General features: G+C 46.5%; 1 protein-coding gene across 4 annotated transcripts in view; it reads right to left on the reverse strand.

The window, feature by feature from the left end:
• Positions 1 to 21,177, reverse strand: part of TEX2 (testis expressed 2) — a 672,400-nt gene that overhangs the window by 355,814 nt on the left and 295,409 nt on the right. For all 4 annotated transcript variants that reach the window (XM_085617239.1, XM_085617240.1, XM_085617237.1 and 1 more), the window contains exon 2: positions 1,327 to 2,947. In XM_085617239.1, the coding sequence (XP_085473365.1) occupies positions 1,327 to 2,922 (1,596 nt within the window). In that variant the 5' untranslated portion in view covers positions 2,923 to 2,947. The remainder of the gene's footprint in view (positions 1 to 1,326; positions 2,948 to 21,177) is intronic.

Genomic DNA, 21,177 nt, shown 5'->3' on the forward strand with positions numbered 1-21,177 from the left:
CTACTTAAGTGAATTGGTTTTGTAAGATGTTAAAGAATGTTTAATTAAAATCAAGCAGCAAACATGTTTTAATTTCCTACTGTTTCAGTTATTGTCCAATCAAATAATGCACTAGGTACGCTTGGTCCCAAAAAAGAACGCTCAGGTGTATTAATGACTAAAATTGCAACCAAGAGGAGGGATAAAACAAATTTTCTCTCAAAGGGAAATTCATGAGGTGAACCTGTAAAAAAGAAAACCTAGAATGGATACAATTTAGTTAAAACAGCAAGACCAGGCAAAATATTTTAAAGTTACTTTAAAGCCAGGGTGGTCACTTCGATGTACTTATGAAACAAAGCTCATGGTATTGAGATGTCTTTCCTCTTTAGGTTGTGCAACAACAAAAGGATTAAACAGGACACAAAAACACCCCAATTATGGTAATAATATAATTGGTGAGCATCTAGGATTACCGTCGATATCCATTTATAATTTTTTTATTATGACTGTAGTTCTATTTTAAATGAAAAGGTTCTTAAATTCATAATCTGTCACGAACTATGTTAGGTAACTTACAGTGAGGGGGTTGTATGGAAAAGCAAATGCAGGTTGGGCAAGAAGGTGCAGAAGTATACCCAAGATGCTTTGTTGATTTTGTAGAAATGTGTTGGATCAGAATTTGGTATAGTAAGCCATGTCAAGAGGATTCACCCAACACTACAGAATCATTTTGAATTTTTTTATTGGAGCACAACCGAATGAGAAGTGTATTTATGTTGTTTTAAAAAAAATCTTATTTTAAATGGCTGCGAAAAACCAAACATTAGAATAGTGTTTAACTAATATGAAACGTTCATTGCTGCATCGCCTACGGTGCAGCTCAATCCAGTATTTCTTCCACATACCTTTATACACTTCAAATCAAAGACTCTACACATTTTTGTTTTACTTTTCTCACGCCTGAAAACCATACCAATACAGAAGTGATAGTTTAATCCTAGATTATTTAAAAATAAACTATTCACAGGTATTTGGCCTCGTACAGATAATCTGAAAAGCATTTCAGACTACAACAGACTAGAACAAACTTCATTTGGCTTTTTTTAAGCAAATTTCATTTTGCAGTGGCTACGCAATACATTTGTCATGAGTTAGTTGCCTTGTAATATACATAACTGTTCTCAGAAATGGGTATGAGAAACAGTATTTTTTATGCTTCAAAGAACCATTTGCAACGTTGACCTTTCAAAATCGTGATGCGTTGCAGATGGTGTACACATATAATGACAAACTTATTAGGTTTATTTTGCTATCTATTTACAAACACTAGTTACAAAGACTCACCTTCAGAATTTCTGGTTCTTTGATATCCAGTGATTCTAGGTGACAGTGGTTTTTATGTAGTTTCTCAATTCGATGTGGACGTGGTGGTGGCGTAAAAAGCCATATGATGCAGACTGCAATCATGAATCCAACAGCAGCTCCCAGCAATAATCCACTTAGATAACTGGGGAGGGGAAGCATGATGTAGCCATATACAAACATTGTAAAAAAGAATAGTGTCAGGCCTGGTACTTCGGGTAGTGTCACCTGCTGATCATCGTCATCATCACTTTCAAATTCAGTGCCAATTTCATCTGGACTTCCTAGCTTTGAGAGCCTTTCCAGATGTTGGTTTTCCTTGCTTTCTTCTAACACATCTAAATCAAAGTCTTCAGGATAAAGTTCACAAAACTCCTCATCCTCTTTACTTGCCAGAGCAGACAATGAGCATTTCTCCAATACAAGGGCAGAAGCCTTCACACTGAGTTCCTTCATGCTTGAGGGCTGCACACTTTTCGGTTCTCCAGCTCTTACCTGTTCACCAGACTTATTTTTGTTTCCACTGGATTCATGTGTAGCGCAGTCTCCTTCGGAGTCACATTCCTCCTCTTTGATGCTGTAGTTGTTATTGCTTTCCAAAGGTCCATTTAAACTGGAAAGGCTGGAAAGCTCTGAAGCACTTGATGATAAGGCTTTAGGCCTGTAACTGCTGGATTCATCACCCATTATTTTACTCAAAAGCTGTAATGGTTCATATATGACTTCTGAAAGGCGCCTTTTAGTGTCCTCAATTCTAGCTTCTACTTCAGTTACTTTAAAAAATGAGCGCGCGTCCGACGGGGAGGTGATTGGGGAGGAAGGGGCAGTTTTAGAATCTCCACCGGTCACTCGGGGCTGAGTAAACTGTTTGAATAAGTGCAAGTTCAGTTTGGAGTCTGGAGGCTTGAAGGTCACAGTTTCTGAGTCCTGCTTAGAAGTGTCCGTTGACAAGGATTTAACAAGAGATTTCATAATGTGTCTGTGCCTTGAAGGAGGGGTTGAGTCTTTTGGTTCTACATCTGTGGAAAGAGATTTCACCAAACTCAGAGAAGGCTTTGCACTGGCGATGGGGGAAGCAGACGCACTGGAGGACAACACAACAGACCTGGATGGGGAGGAGACTGCAGAAGAGGAACTGGTCACCTGCTCTGTGGGAGATGAGACGGCAGATGAACTAGGTAAAGGCGATGCTTGTGATAGAACTAATGGCACTGCACTAAATACTCTGGCCAATGAGGAGGGCTCCAATGGCTTTACAGTGTTCTCTGGTGATGGTATAGATGTAGAATCTGCAACTATCGCGCCGGGCGAGGTAGCATGATCAGATAAGGGGGTACCATGTTCAAAAGTAAGGTCTTCCTCGGCTTCAGTTGCTGTTACAATGCTTTGGTCATCCACTTCCTCGTCCAGAGTTTCTCTCAGCTCCTCTTCCTCCTCTTCTTCCTCCTTCCCAAACGCCGAGAAGTGAATGGTGATGGTCTCTCTGGAAACAGATCGCTGAACCTGCACTTTTGGTGCCGCCTGCTTGGAGGATGTTGGACCCTTTTTCTCTGCATGGCTACTGTTCAGACTTGTCATTGCAGTCCTAAAGGTGTGTCAGAATCTGTGAACAGAAATTGAAAATCAATGGTGGCATCCAATAAAAATATTCACAGTGCATAAACATTAAGCCCATGATGTCACTTAACATTAGGTTTTAAAATATATTTGTGTTTCACTATTATAGTCGCCTCCTAAGCTACGGTAAGAAGTACAGACGCTAAGCAAATATCAGAGTATTGTATAAAAGAAATACTGCAAAGGTCCGACATCATTTCAAAGTGAATGCACAATTGGGGCCATCCACTGCTACTCACATAAACAGGTTTTTTTAAATAGAATTCTACGCATTTTATTTGGATTTCCTAAAATGGCACATGCACCTCTGTAGTTTTAACCTGATGTAATGGTTTTAAATAAGATGCATGGTCGATTCAGCATGAGAAAACTACACATCATATAACTCTTTGGTACTGTACTCCCCCACCCTCGCAGAAAAAAGGCAGGCTTGCCCACAAAACAATAAGCTATTTCTCAGCAGACTCATCCAATACCAGCAGTCACCTCTGTAATGCAGGACATTTACCACTCACTACTTCCCACACTCCTATACCAAAATCTTTCTATCACTCTTAACTCTCTTCCCTTTGACTCATTTACTTCCTTTTTATCATCCTTCTCTTTTACCAAGTCTCTTCTTGCCAACCTATTCACCTTTTCGCCACCTACTGGATTTCCAGTAAAAACAATCTGTAGCTTTTCAGATGGAATTTCAAGCAAGGTCTCACCTGCTCACTTGTCCCTCTCTCAGACTGCTTCCACAACCTGACCCTTTATTCAGTTGCCCACCCTGTCTCCTTTTAGCACATCCTTTCTCCTCATATCTGCACCCCCAGCTTGACTCTGTCTCCATGTATTGACTTATTTTCTTCTCACTCTGCCCTGCCCTTGCAACACCCACCTTCAGTGAGGACACTGTCTCAGAAACATGAAACCACTTCCAGTCTAAACTCCTTCCTCCCTCCCTCTTATGCGTAACAGGCTTGGCTACTCAGCTGGACACTTGCGTGTAAGTAAGAAAGCTTGAGGCAGCCCTTGTGTCTACCTGCCATCATGGCGGATGTGTTGCAAATGGGGAGGCTAGCATGCACACCTGCACCTCTGTGAGTCACACTTACTACTGAAGCTTGCAAGTATGAGCAGTGTCTGCTCCAACACAAGGGAACAGACCGTGGACAAAAACTATCCTCCGCATGCTTCAACACCCTCTGCATACTTCGCAAGACGTTGAAGTGGATCCCCTCTGACTCCAGGAAAACCACCACCCACGCACTCATCACCAGTTGATTGGACCACGGCAACACCTAAACCGAAATCAACAAAAAAACACCTCCGCAAACTCCAGACAGTCTAGAACACCGCAGCCAGACTTATCCTCGAAACCCACGACACAACCACATCACCCAACACCTCTGCAACCTCCAATGGCTCCCTGTCAAAAGAAGAGTAACCTTCAAGCTGCTCACACAACACCGGCCCCCAATACCTCAACTACCGTGCCCCCAATGGAAACCTCAGCTCAGCCGACTTCGCCCTAGCCACAGTCCCTCGTTTCCACAGGACCAGAGCAAGTGGAAGATTCTTCTCCTACCTTGCAACCAAGACCCGGAACAAACTCTCCATTCATTTCCGATAAAGCCTGACACAGTACCAATTCTGAAAGGACCTGAAGACCTGGCTCTTCGAATGACCCCAATGGAGAAGCTCACACTCCCCCCCCCCCCACCCCCTCCCAGCACCTTGAGACCATCACGGGTGAGTAGCACACTCTACAAAACCCGGATTGATTGACTGAGTTACTAGTAGAGAGAATCTACAGTTGCCAGTACAAATATTTATCGCGTTGTTTGTATTCCATGCAAGTCTTGACAGACAAAATCAGAACAATTCTATAAGAATGTGACTCTTTTGGACCTGCTTTCTCTTTAACTGTTGTCCAAAAAAGCAAGGGTTCAATGAACGTCGGTGACTAAGTTGTTAAAAACAAACATTTGTGCTCAAAATAGATGTCTCCGGTTACAAAGACGAAATGACACATTTTGCCTGCTGCCGGGGTGCTAAAAACAGCTGCTAATTAGATGTTCCGTCAGCTTACAGAATGTACCATCATAAGTATATGAACTACACAACCACCGCTATTCTGTGCCACCTACACACACCCAAAGTTTCAAAATGGTTTCCTTTATTTTATTTCCACAGCAAAATCCGTCACTGTTACACCCACTACACCAATAAAAAACAACGAGAAACTGATACAGAAATGAAAACCAGAACAATCTCGTAGTACTGTTCACGTCTATAATAAAAGTGTAGTCACTGTAAAATAGGAAATACTTATACAGACCTAGATTGTTTCTCTAATTTTATAAATCACGGCTCTGTATTTTAAACACGTGAACAGGTGTAAGCCTAGTGTACCATCGCCCAAACTCACCACATATATACACTACAGCACACAATGTCCACGTAAGCTATGAATGCCTGGCCTGTGTCTAGCCTGGCTATATATATTAATGTCAATTCATACATAACCCTCCTGGCCCTCACTAATACCCTAAACCTCAGCGGTCAGACAGATGATTGTAGTTCAAACAGGCTGCATAATTACTTGACCTCTAACACTCGAATAAGCAGGCCCACTATGGGTCATGCCCATCATCCATTACTGTACTAGTCCACAGAATTAAACCACCCATCACCAACGGAACAGCCATGGCACAACTGTAGCGAGATCACCCGCATAATCCTTGTCAAGGGAGGAATCCAATTTTGTCCACAACTGTGGGTCCCAACTAGCTATATAGGGAATTAATAAATTATGAAGGAACGAATGAGCACTTCTTTACGTAGCAGAATGAGAATCATACATGGAATCACAGTAACAAAGGCAGTCCCAGCAGATCTCCTCAACTTCACTCCCTCCAACCTATGCCTTCTCAGGACAATAAGCTTTAAAAAATCTCACAATGAACAACCCAGTGTGGGAACCTTAGTGGACTGTGATCCTAAGAAATACCAGAAATGGGCCTGCAGAGCTGTTCAAAGCTGCCAGTTTCATGAAAACTATAAATTGCAAGCCTATGTTTCATACTACTAGATCCATCACACTGCTAAGCACTCCATCCCAAAATACGATACCAGCTCTTTGGTGATCATCACAAACAACATGCAAACTCTTCCCACATAGGATCAAAACAAAGACAACACCCTTCAAACCACATACCTTACACAATGTAGCATGCTACCCACATAGATAAGCGTGTCAGCGTCCCACATGGGGAAGTACGCGCTATATAAATCTGACAATACAACACCAGTACAAAAAGAGAGAACTGTACTACAGGGGACTGAGTTCTTGAAGAATCCCAGCGCACTCCTCTATCCTTCAAAGATCAAATACCCAATTTCATGTTAACGCAAAGGATCTTTTTTGTCACTAGCTTGATCTTCAAGGAAAGAAAAGCGTTCATGTACCAGTCGTCTTTTAGCCCAAGATACAATGAGCTTTACATACATTAAAACATCTGTCTTCAAAGAATATAAAGTGAAAACGGTGATGAAGTGTTAGACCACGCGGTCTGCTTGCTTTGAAGCCCTTCAGCTTTCATTTTGGGTGGCACAGTTTAATGGCTTCTATTGTTCCTCTGCACAATGCGGACTGGATAGGTGCGTCTGTCATATGGTAAGATCTAGTGATGCACCATAGACTGCAAAATCATGACCAGTTGTACACAATTGGTAGAGATGAGCAAGATATGAACTAGAGGCTAACCAAAAAGTAACTTGCAATACAACAAAAAACTTTAATTAATGTCAGAACTAGTCACCATATATGAAATCACTGACCCGTGAGCACTCCATGTTAAAAAGTTTAATTATTATTGTGAAATGAAACACGTGGTAGCTCTCAGCTGCCCCTTTATATGGGGGGCATCTAGAACCCCACCAACACTCTAAACCTGCTCATTCTGAAAACGTATCTTCTGCAAGGAGCACATAACATATTTTAAAAACTAATGACCTAGTAAACAAGCTGAAGATGATAGAGGTTACATACTTAAAACAGGTCAGTGTACCAATTTTAGCAAGTGATGTCGAGGTAAACAATACATTGAATGATTTTGATGCACTGTATCATGACAGTTAACAGTGGAAAACACTGCTTGCATTTGATTTTAACGACGGAGGAGCATCACGGGAATTGACATGAAACTGAACTTTCGAGATAGGTAGGTATCCCTTAATGCCCCGATGAAGATTAAACATGATCCACTGTTGCTTCTTTTCACCGAGTCCTTTCCCTAAACAAATATCCCTGATGTCATTCTGTGCAGCAATTAAGGGAGGGGGGGGGGCTTAAAAGCGTATAGCACATAAGGACAAGTTACTTACCTTCTACAATGCCTTATCTGGTAGAGAGATGATCTAGCCACAGATTCCTTACCTTTGAACTTCCAGGGGTCAGGCTCGATCCGGAAGATTTTTTTTTAGCAGTACCCCTGAGCGCTGGTAAGTGGCGTCGCTCAACTCCGCGGACATCGTCGGTGTTGTGCTCATCGCAACGTCTTCTTCGTCAATATAATAGCCACTCCGGCGCCCATGTCAATACTTTTCACAACTTTCCGAGTCAGAAGCGCAAAGCTATGAAGTGACTGACCATGTTGTGTTAAAAATGAACAGCTAGGGCCCTGAAGGGGAACATTCCTGACACTTAAAAACAATTCCACAGTGCAGGGAGGATAGGTAGGTCAGTAAGGAATCTGCGGCTAGATCATGTCTCTACCAGATGAGGTAAGTAACATGTCCATCTGATAGAAACATCTAGCCGCAGCTTCCTTACCTTTGAACACATACCTAAGGAGTACCATCCCCAGGGGTGGGACTGCGGAAAGGTTTAGACCAGAAAATCCTGCAAAACAGAGCAACCGAAAATGCCTTCTCTGCGAACCTGGGAATTGAGGCAGAAGTGTCTGGCGAACATGTGCAGTGATGCCCTTGTGGCTGCTTGGCAGATACCAAAAATGGGAACATCACGCTGAAGAGCCATGGTGGCCGCTTTTGCCCTGTAGAATGGGGTCTAAGCCCTTCCGGGGGATCTTTCTTCACTAAGGCATAACAGCTTTTTATACAGAGGATAACCCAGATGGATATAGTCCTCTTCTGGACAGCACGCCCTTTCTTTGCACCCAAGTACCCTATAAAGAGTTGATGATCCACCCGGAACTCTCTGGTTCGATCAAGGAGGAACATCACGCTCTTTTTGTGTCCAGATGATGGAGACACTCCTCTTCCTTGGAAGGGTGCAGAGGCGCATAGAAGGTGGGTAGAGTAACCGACTGTCATATGAAAGGGTGTTACCATCTTAGGCAGAAAAGATGCCCTTGTGCAGAGCACCACTTTGTCTGGAAAGACCGTCAGGTGTGGAGGCTGTGAAGACAGTGCCTGCAGTTCACTTACCCTCCTGGCAGAGGTTATTGCCACCAAAAAAGCAGTTTTCATGATGAGCAACCGCAGAGGGCAGTTGTGCAGCAGCTCAAACGGTGCACACATCAGAACGGTGAGAACCAAATTAAGGTCCCACTGTGGCATAATAAAAGGTGAAGGAGGAATCAAGTGGGTTAACCCCTTCAAGAATCTCTGCACCAGAGGAGATCTGAAAAGGGAAGGCTGATCAGGCAGTCAAAGAAAAGAGGAAAGGGCCGAAAGATAGCCCTTCAATGTGCCCAGAGCAAAGCCCTGCTGGGCCAAGGAAAGTGTAAACAGAAGGACTTCAGACAAAGGAGCAGATTGGAGGTCAATAGACCGGTCTGTACAATATTTAAAAATGTGTTCCATCGGCAGGCGTATACCGATTTTGTGGAGGGACGCCTGGCTGCCAAAATAACCTCACAGACTTCGGGGGGGGGGGGGGGGGGGGGGGAAGGTCGAAAGCTCTCAACTGTCGGCACTAAATCTCAACGCAAGGAGGCGGAAAGTGGACAGGTTCAGGTGGAGAACCTTCCCCTAATGCCGCAACAGAAGATCCTACCAAAGGGGCAACCTGATCAGAGGATGGATGATCATGTCTAGAAGCTCGATACCAAACTCTCCGTGCCCAGTCCGGAGCCACAAGAATAACTTGCGCCCGGTCGCTCCTGAACTTCTTAAGCACGCTGGACAGGAGTATTATGGGTGGAAAGGCGTATAGGAGGCTTGAGGTCCAACTCGCGGCGAAAAGCGTCACCGCGTGAGAGCCACCTTGGAAACTAAACACTCAGAACTGCGGACATTGGCATTCTCTTCGGATGCGTACAGATCTAACCAAGGCTCTCCCCTTCACTGAAAGAGACCTTGCACCACCATCGGATAGACCTCCCATTCGTAATCCGCAAGGCACCTTCGGCTGAGATCGTCCGCCCTGGCGTTCAGAGAATTGGCCAGGTGTTGAACCACCAGGGAAATGCCCTGTTGTTACAGTCAAGTCCAGAGACACAGGGCCTCTTGACAAAGAGTTCACGATCCCACTCCGCCCTGTTTGTTGCTGTAGCACATGGAGGTAGTGTTGTCCGTGAACACCTGTGTGAGCCTTCCCGTTATTGGCGAAAGAAAGGTTTTCAGTGCCAGTCGGTTCGCCCGAAGATCCAACAGATTGATATAGAGCTTGGCTTCCACCAGAGACCAGAGTCCTCAGATCTCCACCTCCCCTAGATGGCCACCCCATCCCAGAAGGGACGCATCCATCACTACTGTGAAATCTGGGTGGGTAAGGGAGAGGGGTCTGCCCCTGAACCAATCGCGGTCTGTTAGCCACCACTGCAGGACACTTGCAGTGCCCTCTGAAATCTGAACCAGGTCTGTAAGATTTCCTCAATGCTGTGCCCATTGGACCTCAGGTCCCACTGCAGAGCCTGCATGTGCCACCGTGCATGAGTCACTAGCAGGATACAGGAGGCAATGAGGCAATGAGGCAATGAGGCAGAGGCCCAACAGCCTCAGAGTCATTATCACCGAATTCCAGGATAGAGGCCGAAACATCGGTATAATAACCTGAATATCCTGGACTCGCCGTATGGTAGGATAGGCCAGAAACTGCACCGTGTCCAGAACCACTCCAATGAAAGGGAGCCTCTGAGAGGGGATCAGGTGCGACTTTGGCACGTTGATAGTGAACTCCAGCAAATGCAGGGGTAGTCTGGAGGTGGGAGACAACTATTTGGGGCGAAACCGCCTTCAACAACCAGTTGCCGATAGAGGGGAAGACTGGAATCCCTGATATCCGTAGATGGGCTGTGACCACTGCATCACCATTGTGAACACCCGAGGGGCGCTGGTGAGGCCGAAGGAGAGCACTGCAAATTGAAAGTGCTCGTGGCCCACCGTAAAACCGAAGGTAGCAGCGATGGGCAGGCAGGACGGGGATATGAAATTAGGTGTCCTGCAAGTACAACGCTACCATCCAGTCTCCTGGGTCCAAAGCAAGGTGAGCATCTTGAACTTTTCTTTTTTGAGGGTTCTGAGATCTAGGGTAGGACGAAGGCCTACGTGCTTCTTTTAGACCAGAAAGTAGCGGGAATAACAACCACAGCCCACTTCTGGCCCGGGAACCTTCTCGATAGCTTCTTTGGCCAAGAGAGTCTTGACTTCCTCGCGCACTAGGGCAAAGTGATCATCCGTCAGCCAATCGTATACTGGAGGCATGGATGGAGAGGTAGTCTTGAAGGGAAGGGAGTAACCCCTTCGGACTATTTGCAACACCCACCTGTCCAACGTGATATCCCGCCAGTGGGAGAGATGATGGCGTACGCAGCCACCAACTAGCTGTAGATGATCCTGGAGGATCGGACTAAGAAGGTTTTGCGGTGGAGGAGGGGGTTATGGCCTCACTCGACCTCTGGCCTCCTGACCCACGGAGTCTGGGAGAACTGCGTCCACAGCCCCAGAGGGGTTGCTAAGCTTGTGATGCCCTCTGGCTGGAAAAGGGTTGGCGTGTCTGGTTGCCCCTTTCATAGCCACGAAAGGAGAGAAAAGCAGATGCTGGCCGGGAGCCTGTGGTGAGGCCCAAGGACTTGGCCTGCGAGTCCTTAAAGCGCTCAAGGGCGGCATCTGCCTTGTCTCCAAAGAGACAGGAGCCATCAAAGCCATGTCCATGGGGTTAGCTTGGACATCCCCAGAAAAGCCAGACATTTTCAGCCAGGCGTGGTGACGGATGGCCACCGTCGCACAAATCGCTCTGCCCAGTGAGTGTTGTGTCCAAGCCACATCTGTCAGAAATAGCTTGGGAGTGTAGAGCTTAGTGCTCTTCCGAGACCCTGTGCAGCACTTGCGCAACTGTGTCCCATATAGAAAGGGAATAATGGCCCAAAAGGTGTTCACCGACCGCAATGCAAAACATTTCTTACCAAAATTTTCCAGTCTCTTGGATTCCCTATCCGGAGGTGCGGAAGGGAATGCGCCACGGAAAGCAGAAGCTTGGACCACCAAGCTTTGTGGGGAAGGGTGGGGTGGGTGTTGAGGAAAAGTGGGTTGCCCGGTGCTGGGCGATGGCGGCAAGCTCATCCTATTCACAGGAGCCCATGTGCTGGGTTCGGACCAGGTATTCAGGAGGATGTCCGTAAAGGTTTCATTAAAAGGCAGCAAGTGTTTCGAGCTCTAGACCCCAGGCTGCATGGCCTCTGTCAAGATGTTAGTCTTGACTACCACCGAAAGGAGCTGTAGGTCCAGGACCTCGGCAGCCCTACCATAGCAAATGATTCCCCCTCCTCCGTGGCCAGGGTATGGTGAGACAGCATGACAGTCTGGGGAGGTGTTCAAACCACTGGCATCACCCAATTCATCATACCAGTACATCTCTTGTGGCTGGTGGATTTCTAAGGGATCCTGCTCCCCCCCAATCCTCCTCATCCATCCCCTACCCTTCAGAAAAGGGCAGGGTGAACGACATGGGCCCCATACGGCTTCGTGGACGCCGGTCTAAGCGTCGGGGGATGCCCAGCGGCTCCGTGTCATCGGGTATGAGGATTGGGGTGGTAACGCCGGTGGGCGCCTGGGACACGGAGGACCTCGGCGCTGGACACACGCCGGGGAAGGTCGCTGTGGAGGTGCAACCGGTGCTGATTTGGGCCCGGAAACTGGTCCAGTCGGAGGTCGTGGTGCCGGAGCTTCAGCCATGGAACCCACGGGGACTCCTCTATTATCGGAGCCTGCGGGGCCCGAAGGCGTACCGGCATGGTCAGAACGTCCAAATACAGGGTACATGGTGTCGTAAAACTCTTTAAGCTGAGCGGGGGTCGCTTCCGGACTTGGAAAGGGAGGGAAAAGCGGAGCCAACTCAGGCATCCGCTCCGCGGAGTGGGGCCTCAAACTCCGAGGTTCCTCTGCCGTGCCGCAAAACAAGCAGGGTGAAGTCTTCTTGTGCTTTTTGTGGTGCCTCTTACCGGACTTTGACGATTTCGACGAAGAGGACTTCGGTTCGCCGGAGCGCTGCTCGGAACCTCCTCTCAACCGAGACTGGGATCGAGACCGTCGAGGCGATCTCCATGGTGCCGGACGCCAGGCCATGAGCAACATTAGGGCCGGCTCCCTCAAAGCTTTTGTCGCCATGGCCCGGCAGTCGGAGCATGACTTTGAGTCATAGTCGTGCTCCAGGCTCCAAAGACACACTAAGTGGGGGTGCGTGACAAACATGGCGCGGTGACAGGCACCACAGGCTTGAACCCTAGATCTTCTTGGATGACATCTTACACACCAAAAGGAGTCAACAAAAAGTCGAAAAAAGTGTGTCAAAAATTGACAGGGGGAAGCTCTCTTCAACAGATAGGCGCTGGCTGGCGCGAAAAGAAAAGATCTGAAGTCAGCGCGCCAGGGTGGCAGTTATATTGACGACAATGAACCTGACGCACACAACGTCACACGGAGTCGACCGACGTCACCTACCGGCGCTCAGGGGTACTGCTAAGAAAAATCTTCTGGATCGCCTGGAAGTTCAAAGATAAGCAATCTGCGGCTAGATGTCTCCATCAGATAGATATAGTCCACATTGAACTAACTTGTTTCACTTTAGAAACTGGTTTAAAACACAAAGTGTGCGATGTGTGATACACTAAAGGTAAGAATAAAAGATTCAGTCCATTGGCACACTGAACTGAAAGCATAGTAAATCGTACTACAAACATTCTCACATTGCGATTCACAACTGATATGGTCGAACCTTTCACAAATTGTGAAAAGTTACGAAATAGGCAATAAGACCATTCAATTTAACACAAAGTAGAAGCAGGCGGTAATCCGGTACAAACTATAAAATACAAGCATTGGCAAAGGCAATAGTGCTCGCCTTTGTCAGGGGAGTGCTGATGTATTACAATGTGGTACTGCTATGAAATGGTATGGAACTGAATCTACAACTTTGGAAAGAAATCTTACCAGGCCTTGCCAAAATCAGCTATAAGCAGTTACTGCTTAACTCACTGAGATATCTTGAAAACGTTTATTCATTTTGTTAATTCGGTGCTACTTTTGCAATCAAAACAACCTAACACCATCAGCTTTTTAAGGAGTAACATTAACATAGTGACACATGAAATTGATAACTTGGGGAATCATAGATGATGCCTTTTTGAATAAAGAAAGAGAAACACACTGAAAGTGACAACATGCACTGAATGAACATGTCCAAATTAGTGTAAGGAAGGAGACAATTAATAACTCCATTACAAATGGTCACTTGACAGAGGTCTGTTTAGTCTATGCTGTACAAGTGGCAAATGACAACATGCATAAATAAAAGAAAACATAAAAAGGTGAGAACAAATTAAGTATTACCCTTTACTTATTTCCTTGAACCTTGCTGGCATTTTTTTTAATCTAACACACCTGAAATCAAAAACAGAAGGCCTCAAACCCTTTCCGTTCAAACTAATCCTCTTAGAACTTAACCTTTAGGCCACCAGTGAGACTCAATAAATGTGCAAAAGTGTATCATCTCGGTATTACAAGAATTGCCATAAAACCAATTCCAAGAAATTGGCTTCACTTCACAGCTGTACAAACTCAGCTAGGGCAAGCGTTATACAAAACTGGCACTCTGTTAAACAATGACAATGCGTGGATTATTTATGAACAATGCGGGTCCTACCAGCAGTAAAACCTTATTTAGGAGGTAACATTGAATTCTATAAAAGTGAAAACACTAAGTACACGAGGCTGCAGCAATTACAGGTGCCTTCTTACTTACTTTCATTGCAACAAAGCCTCTAAAAAGGCAATAAAGACAAAAAAACAGGCTCGCTTCACAACATTTGGCACTCGAGCTGACGGCAAAGAAAATCCTGCATCCGAGCAAGAACACTAGCACAAGTTTAGAAAGCCAATACAGTAAATTAAAAGGCTAATATCATGAACGTACACCCATCAGGGATTCCTTCTCTCTTAACCGCCCTCTCCTAATATGGCAACCTTTCTCTTTTTAGGTCTCGCCTGGCGTAGACTGCGCAGACATGCGCAGTCTCACTGGCGAGATTTAATGATTTAGAGTAGCTTTCACTAGCGGGGTTTAAGCCCCGCCCCTCTTTTCCATTGGCTGACGTCATCGTTTATGCTTAACAGTGGCCAGCCATTGGAAAAGAGCGCCCAGTGACGTACACTTTTCTCTTTTAGAGCCGTCCCAGTTGGACTGGCTCGGTTGCCTTACATGTGTGGTAAAAGCTTTCTTATCTTTGTGGGGCCATGTGTTTCAAACACATAGCCCCATAAAGACAAAAGATCATCGCCGGGAGCTTCATAAAGCTCCTACGTCACCGCAAGTCGTGCTGGGATTGGCCCAGCGTCGCAGGTTGCCTAGCAGGCAGCGGAGGGGGGAGCTTGTCTCTTGTTTTCCCCTTTCAATGGCAGTCGCTTCACTTTTGCAGCTGCTTGTCATTGCTAAAACTAAAGTCTGGGTTCTCAATTTAAAATGACAAAAGGCTGCGCGTCAGTGCGACACAGCTGCATGAGTTGCGTCACTTGCCAGAAGGGCACGAGAGGTGTTCGCATCCTTTCATGGGCAGGCGAATCACCCTGGCTGCCCCCCAACTCCTTTCAACAGAGCTACGGAACATTTTCCACACCTCGCATAAACTCTTCTCTGAGGCTTATCTGTGTGTGTGCGGCACACGTCCACGGACAGCTCAGCAGCAGCTGGCGGGTGAGATAATGCCACGCACACATGAAACGATATATCAGCCAGGGAGTTTTCTTCGCCCACACAGGGGCACATTGTGCTCTTCCAAACACAGCCACCTTTTTTAGTGGCAGAGAGAGGGAGCAGAGCGCCGCAGACAGGCCATGGCCATTTAGCAGAACGCCAGAGAATGCACATTTCTTATTTGAAGCTGGGCAAAGCATCTGTTGCTTCAACATGCACTTTCCAGCATGGAAATGACACGTCGCATGGAGAAGAGATGTGCACGCGCGCATGGCGGCGTGCTTTCGCTTTCCCTCCCTCCCCCTGTCTCCAACTTTCCTGTTTCAAAATGTTGGTATGCATGGTTCTCGCGCACGCATGGCGGCGTGCTTTCGCTTTCCCTCCCTCCCCCCGGGCCTGCATGCACAGAACCGGTCGTGATGGTGCAAACATCGGCTCCCAGAGGACGAGCAGCAGGACATGCCCGGGCTCATGGAGTTCTACACAATTCACTTCCAGCAGCTCGCGCCGCGTGGACAGCGGCGGCAACTGCTGCTGATTGTGTGCTCTGAGGTCGTACGTGCTTGGAAACAACCGTCACTGCAAAGAACACAGCAGCATACTGCTTCGTTCCTGACTGTTCCTGCCCCCTCCACCATTCCCTCTTTCTCACTCGCGCTCTCCCTCTCACCTTCCTCTGTCTCTCTCACCCCACTTCGCTCTGTTTTCTCTTACATCTTCTCTATTTTCATCCTTTTTTCATCCTTTTTTTCTCTCCCCCTCTGTTTTCCCTGTTACATCTTCTCTATATTTCTCCTTTTCTTTCTCTCTTCTCCCCTCTATCCCTTTCCCACGTCTATCCTCTCTCCCGCTCTGCTTCCCTCTCCTCCATCCCTCCTTTTCTCAATTGTCTCTGTATTTCACACTTTCTGGACTCCTATTTCTTAACTGTTCTCTCATCCTGCTCCCCAGCTTTTGTCGCCCCCCTGGCCCCCCTCACTCTAAGGTGCCCTGTGATATGCCTTCCCTAGTGCCTCCGCCCACCCCTCCCTCCCCCCACAGCCAGCACGAAGCCGCACACCGAGGCATCTGGCCAGCTTGCAGTTCGGTCTCTGCTGTCCCCTGGCGGGGCCAGTGGTGGGGCCCCGGGGCACCTTCACCTCTGATAGTCACTGGATGTGAGAGGCCTCCGATGCCATCGCTGCGCATCCCTGGAGCCCCTCCGAGTGCAGGGAGAGAAGGGCACGCGTCAGCGGATCTCTATCCGGAGCGTTCACTGTCCCAGGTGCGTAGGTGCGTCCCTGGAGGCCGAGGGGGGGCAGGGAGTGCGGTGTAGGAGAGGGAGGATGCACAGACCAGGTGGGGCACGAGCTTTTGAATACATTAGGTCTATGACAGGCTCAGTCCACGACTTTCACGTGAGGTGAGTGACATCAAGAGACTGAATCCCCTCTGCCTACTTGAAGTGTGGGGGCACTCACATTTTATGAGTCACACCTGTCTCTGCCGTACTATGACGTGAGGGATATATTCAGAGAGTGAGTCTCCTCTGTCACTCACTTCTTGAGGTGAGGGACATACTCAGACTACGCATATCATATGTGTCTCTCACTGTGTGAGGTGTTGGACAGACTCGGACCACAACCCCCCCACCCTCTGTTTCTCTCCCTTCTTGGGGTGAGGGACAGACTCAGACCATAGTCCCCCTCTGCTTCTCTCCCTTCTTGGGTTGAGGGTCACTCAGACTGGTGAGGGTCACTCTGACCACGCGCACCGTCAGACTCGTAAGGAAGGATAAACTCGACGGACCAGGACTCTCTCCCAGCACTGTTAATCTTGTAGCTGGCTCTGCCCCTACTTCAACCCTGACTTGCAGGAAGCTTACAAATATCCAGTAGGCGCCTCAGCCCACGAGCTCTATGACTTTAAATTAGTTTAGGACTTGCTTTAGTGTGCACAGAGAAGCTATTTTAACATCTATGGTAAACCCACTGAGTCATCCCTCCCTTGCAGAGTATACTCAGGAGTGCAGCGTGTATGATAAATGTATGATGCTGTGAGCAAATTATTGGTTCATGAACCTTGTATTTTTCTCTTTCATCTGGCCTCTTTCTGTCTTGTTATGTTGTGCTTCTATTATGTACACACTTTCTTTTTAAGTGTTTCATTCTGGTTTTTTGTTGTAGCTTTTAGCTGAGATTTTTCCCCTGCCTTGGGAACCACTCAGCAAGTGATGGGGCAGTCTGACAAATTTCAGTGGCGCACACCCATTTTTCATAACATATCCCCCTCCAGACACACCAACAAAGCATGTGGTTCGGCAGACCAAATCACCACCAGAATACACCAGAAAACAAGCATTAAAAATGTAATTGGTCTAACCGTTTATTAAGTTAAAGCCATTTGCTTTTCTATACAATACTATTAGCAAAGCAAATGGCTTTAACTTCATCAAAGGCGAGACCGATTGCATTTTCAATGCTTTCTTTTTTTCACTCTCAAAAAGCAGACATTTTATTTTTGCAAGGAAACCCGCTCTTGATTGCTGTACTGTATAGTGAAACTGGATGTGGAAGACTGCTCATGAAAATCAGCGATTTTCACGTGCGTTTCCGCAGAACACTTAGAGCTGCCTTTAATGAAACTAAATTGAGGGATCAAAGGCAACAAAAAAGAAGGCATCCCAAATTAAATTTACCATTTGATAATGGTGCGGTTGCAAGGCAATGGAGACCATGGAGGGGATTGCTGATTCACTGTGCGCTGTATTCTTAACCTCAAAATGCTTACTAAACAGATGCACTCCAGCACCTAGGAGTGCATTTGGTAGCAGATGGTGCTTTAAAATCATCATCCAGTGCATTGAAACACGCCCTTCCCGCAGCCTGTTTTTTAGTAACCAACAAGCCTGTTATGAAGTGTTCCTGTTTTTTTTGTTTTTTAAACTATCTCAGGGGTGGGGAGGAGGTGAGAATGAGTGAGTGGAGGGCAGCCGAAACAAAGGGGTCATGTGACATTGCAAAGCAATAAAGCCCACGGAGGGTTTTGCTGATGTACTGTGTGCTGTACTGTAAACCACAAAAGGGTTACTATACAAATGCACTCCAGCGCCTAGGAATGCAGTTGGTGGCATGTGGCGTTTTACAATGACCATTCAGTGAATTGAAACAAGACTGTTTTGTTAGTAACCAGGCTGAGGTAGAGGCTGCTAAGAAAGACAGAAATGTGGTATGGTGGTGCCTCTCCTTGTGCGCACACCAAGGATTCTGGCGTGGCAAGTTTCAGATCCTTGTAAAAGTTTTAAAAAACAACAAAAACTTCATAAGTCCTGGAAGTTTTTATAATGTTACCTCTTCCTTAGTTGTGCTTGTAGCTTGGGGCAGAAAGAAAAGAAAAAAAAGGTGGGCAGGCACAAGCCTAAATGCACACAAGTGGAAGGCTACAAGTAATGGGGCACTGCCCCGTGGGAGTGAATGACCAATGAAAAGGAGGAACAAATAGGACATATTAACCACTTGGAAGCAAGGATTTTTAACCCCTTCGCTGCGGCGGGAATTCCGCCGCAGCGCTGGGGGGTGCGGGGGGCAGCGCGGTGGCGCTGTGCTCATGACGGAGCCACTCCGTCATGAGCCACGGTTGAGCTGTGCTCATGACGGAGCGGTTCCGGCATGACTCCGCCCAGTTGCTTTGTCCCCCCGCACAGGCGGGGAAACAGCGCCGCGTAGGCGGAGCGGCCGCCAACTGTCGTGGCATGACGGAACCGCTCCGTCATGAGCACACGGCAACCGTGGCTCATGACGGAGCGGTTCCGTCATGAGCGGGGAAGGGGTTAAAGTACACAGAAATAAACAAATGAAAAGCAATTGGTGGGCTGTAAGCTCTCAAAGTATATACAACATGTCTCAAGAGACAGGGCAAGCGCTGGCTTGGCTCGACCTAAAAATGAGTCTCATAAATATACACACTCTTTTAAAGAAGCATTCCTATATGCCTTGGTGGAAAGAATGTGAATTCTGCAAGCCCAGAGATGGAAGAAGTAGCGAAAGGAATTTAAGGCAACATTATTTGAACACAATGAGAAAATAAAATGCTAAATAAAGATTAAGCAGGTAGGCAATACCAGATAGGATTGATGAACTGGACGCCGTATTGGGTAGATATACTCCTCGTAGCCACACCATACTCACACATGGGAAGGTGCTATACTCTCTATACCTACTAGCATCAGGCAATCAGCAAAGCTTAGTAACTGCTGCAGATGGGACAACACAAAGTGCGCTCTCCAGAAATGCTGGTCATTTTTAGATGCCCTCATATCTAGATCACTTGACCACATAGTCTTCCCACAAACACAGGTGGATTAGCATGAAACCATGGAAGGTTTCCATTTCAGAGCCCAACGTCGACAAGCGATAAGCCCTGTAGTTGGCACCCATATATTAAAATGCACCTTATCAGACACAGAATACCCATGTAAACATAGAAAAAAACAGCGTTCCCTAAACGCACAGGCAGTATGCAACTCTGACTGCATAATTACAGATCTTGTTGCAAACCATCCTGGCAGTACTCACAATTCTTTCATGTTTAGACATAGTGTATTGTAAGCCAAGATCTTGGAGAGGAGTAGCTGTTATGGAAGCAGCACGTACATACCGAATGGTGTCAATAATCTAGCCCTACATCATCAGCATGTACCTAAATAAATATACCTCTGCTAGGTAGACAGTTTATATGCAGTCTCACCAACCAGTCAGCAAAGCAAGTTACAACTTGTCCAAAAGGTACAACTTGTCACACAGACAGTTAGCGGTGGAGTATGCCTTTGGCAGATATTAGATCACTCACAAAAGTGAGGGACCATAGCAGTATTCACCAGAAACCTCATGCAATATAATAGCATGCTGTGCCACTATTAGGGAAAGGCACAAAATGCCATTACAGATCCAGAGGAGGACTCTAACTATAACAACTGCCCACCACCTCGCTATGTTCACACAGGTTAGGATGCTGCCACAGCAGCAGAAAGATGGGCATGCCAGAGAGATGTCCCCAACAACCATTTCTGAGGTAAGTGTTGAACACTTGAAATAATCACGTACATTGCTTAAGTGTATGGAACAATTTTTCTGTTAATTTGACGGATGAACTAAAAATGGAACATACTCATCGTCCAGTTCTGGTAGTTCTTGGTAATGATTTTACACTGCTTTAACGTTATGTCACATGCTATGGTGAAAATATTGATAAACTATTTGTTGCCTCTTTCACCCTACGCCTATTGTGGCTCTCTCACAATTTGCTCCTTCACCGCCAGCACCGAGGACTCTTCACTTTCAGGAGCAGCTGCCAGCTCTCCACTGGCCCCATGAACAGTCGGCTGCTCTGTCACCAAACCCAAGGCCCGTCACCACTGTAGTGCCATGTCCTTACACAGTTGTGTCTAGATTTGAAGTAACTCACATTTGGGACACTATGGCATACACACACCTCCCTTGTGTCAGTATCATTCTCAATCCATGAACTACATGTTCCACAATTAATTTCCAGTCTCATGTGTGCCAGGTCCAGAATAACTGGTTGTACCATTGAATGTGAGGGGTATACCAGCATTTAGTTTACCTGCAAATGATAACCCTAATGTATGAATGGGGCCTAACTTGATATAATTTGATGATGGTGGATTCCTTAAACTGTGGTTGTGCAACATAGCACTGAGGCATAAGTAGAAATAACTGTTGTCATTGCCTCAGGCTGCTCTCTTTCAGCTCTTCCACTGGTCGGATCCTCTGGGGCTGTGAACTGCTTCCCAAGTACCCACTCGCTGTGCGCTTGTCTGGTCAGCAGTGATCTAGGCAGGAACCTCTGTTACCGGATTGTGTTATTAGTAGATGCTTCGAAGGCAGCAGCTGCAATTTGAGACTGCCAATTTGAAATTAGCGACTGATAAGTAATCACATTTTACGAATAAGTAAATTGCAATAGCGATTTTTAAGAAATCACAAAATGGTGTAGACAATAGTGCATATAAATTGCAGGAACAGTTTCTTCATGAGGGCTGGAGAACGTCACCACCTGCCAGCTGTGAGCTGTGC

The sequence above is a fragment of the Triturus cristatus genome, chromosome 7 (assembly GCF_964204655.1).
Source record: "Triturus cristatus chromosome 7, aTriCri1.1, whole genome shotgun sequence".
Classification (NCBI taxonomy): domain Eukaryota; kingdom Metazoa; phylum Chordata; class Amphibia; order Caudata; family Salamandridae; genus Triturus; species Triturus cristatus.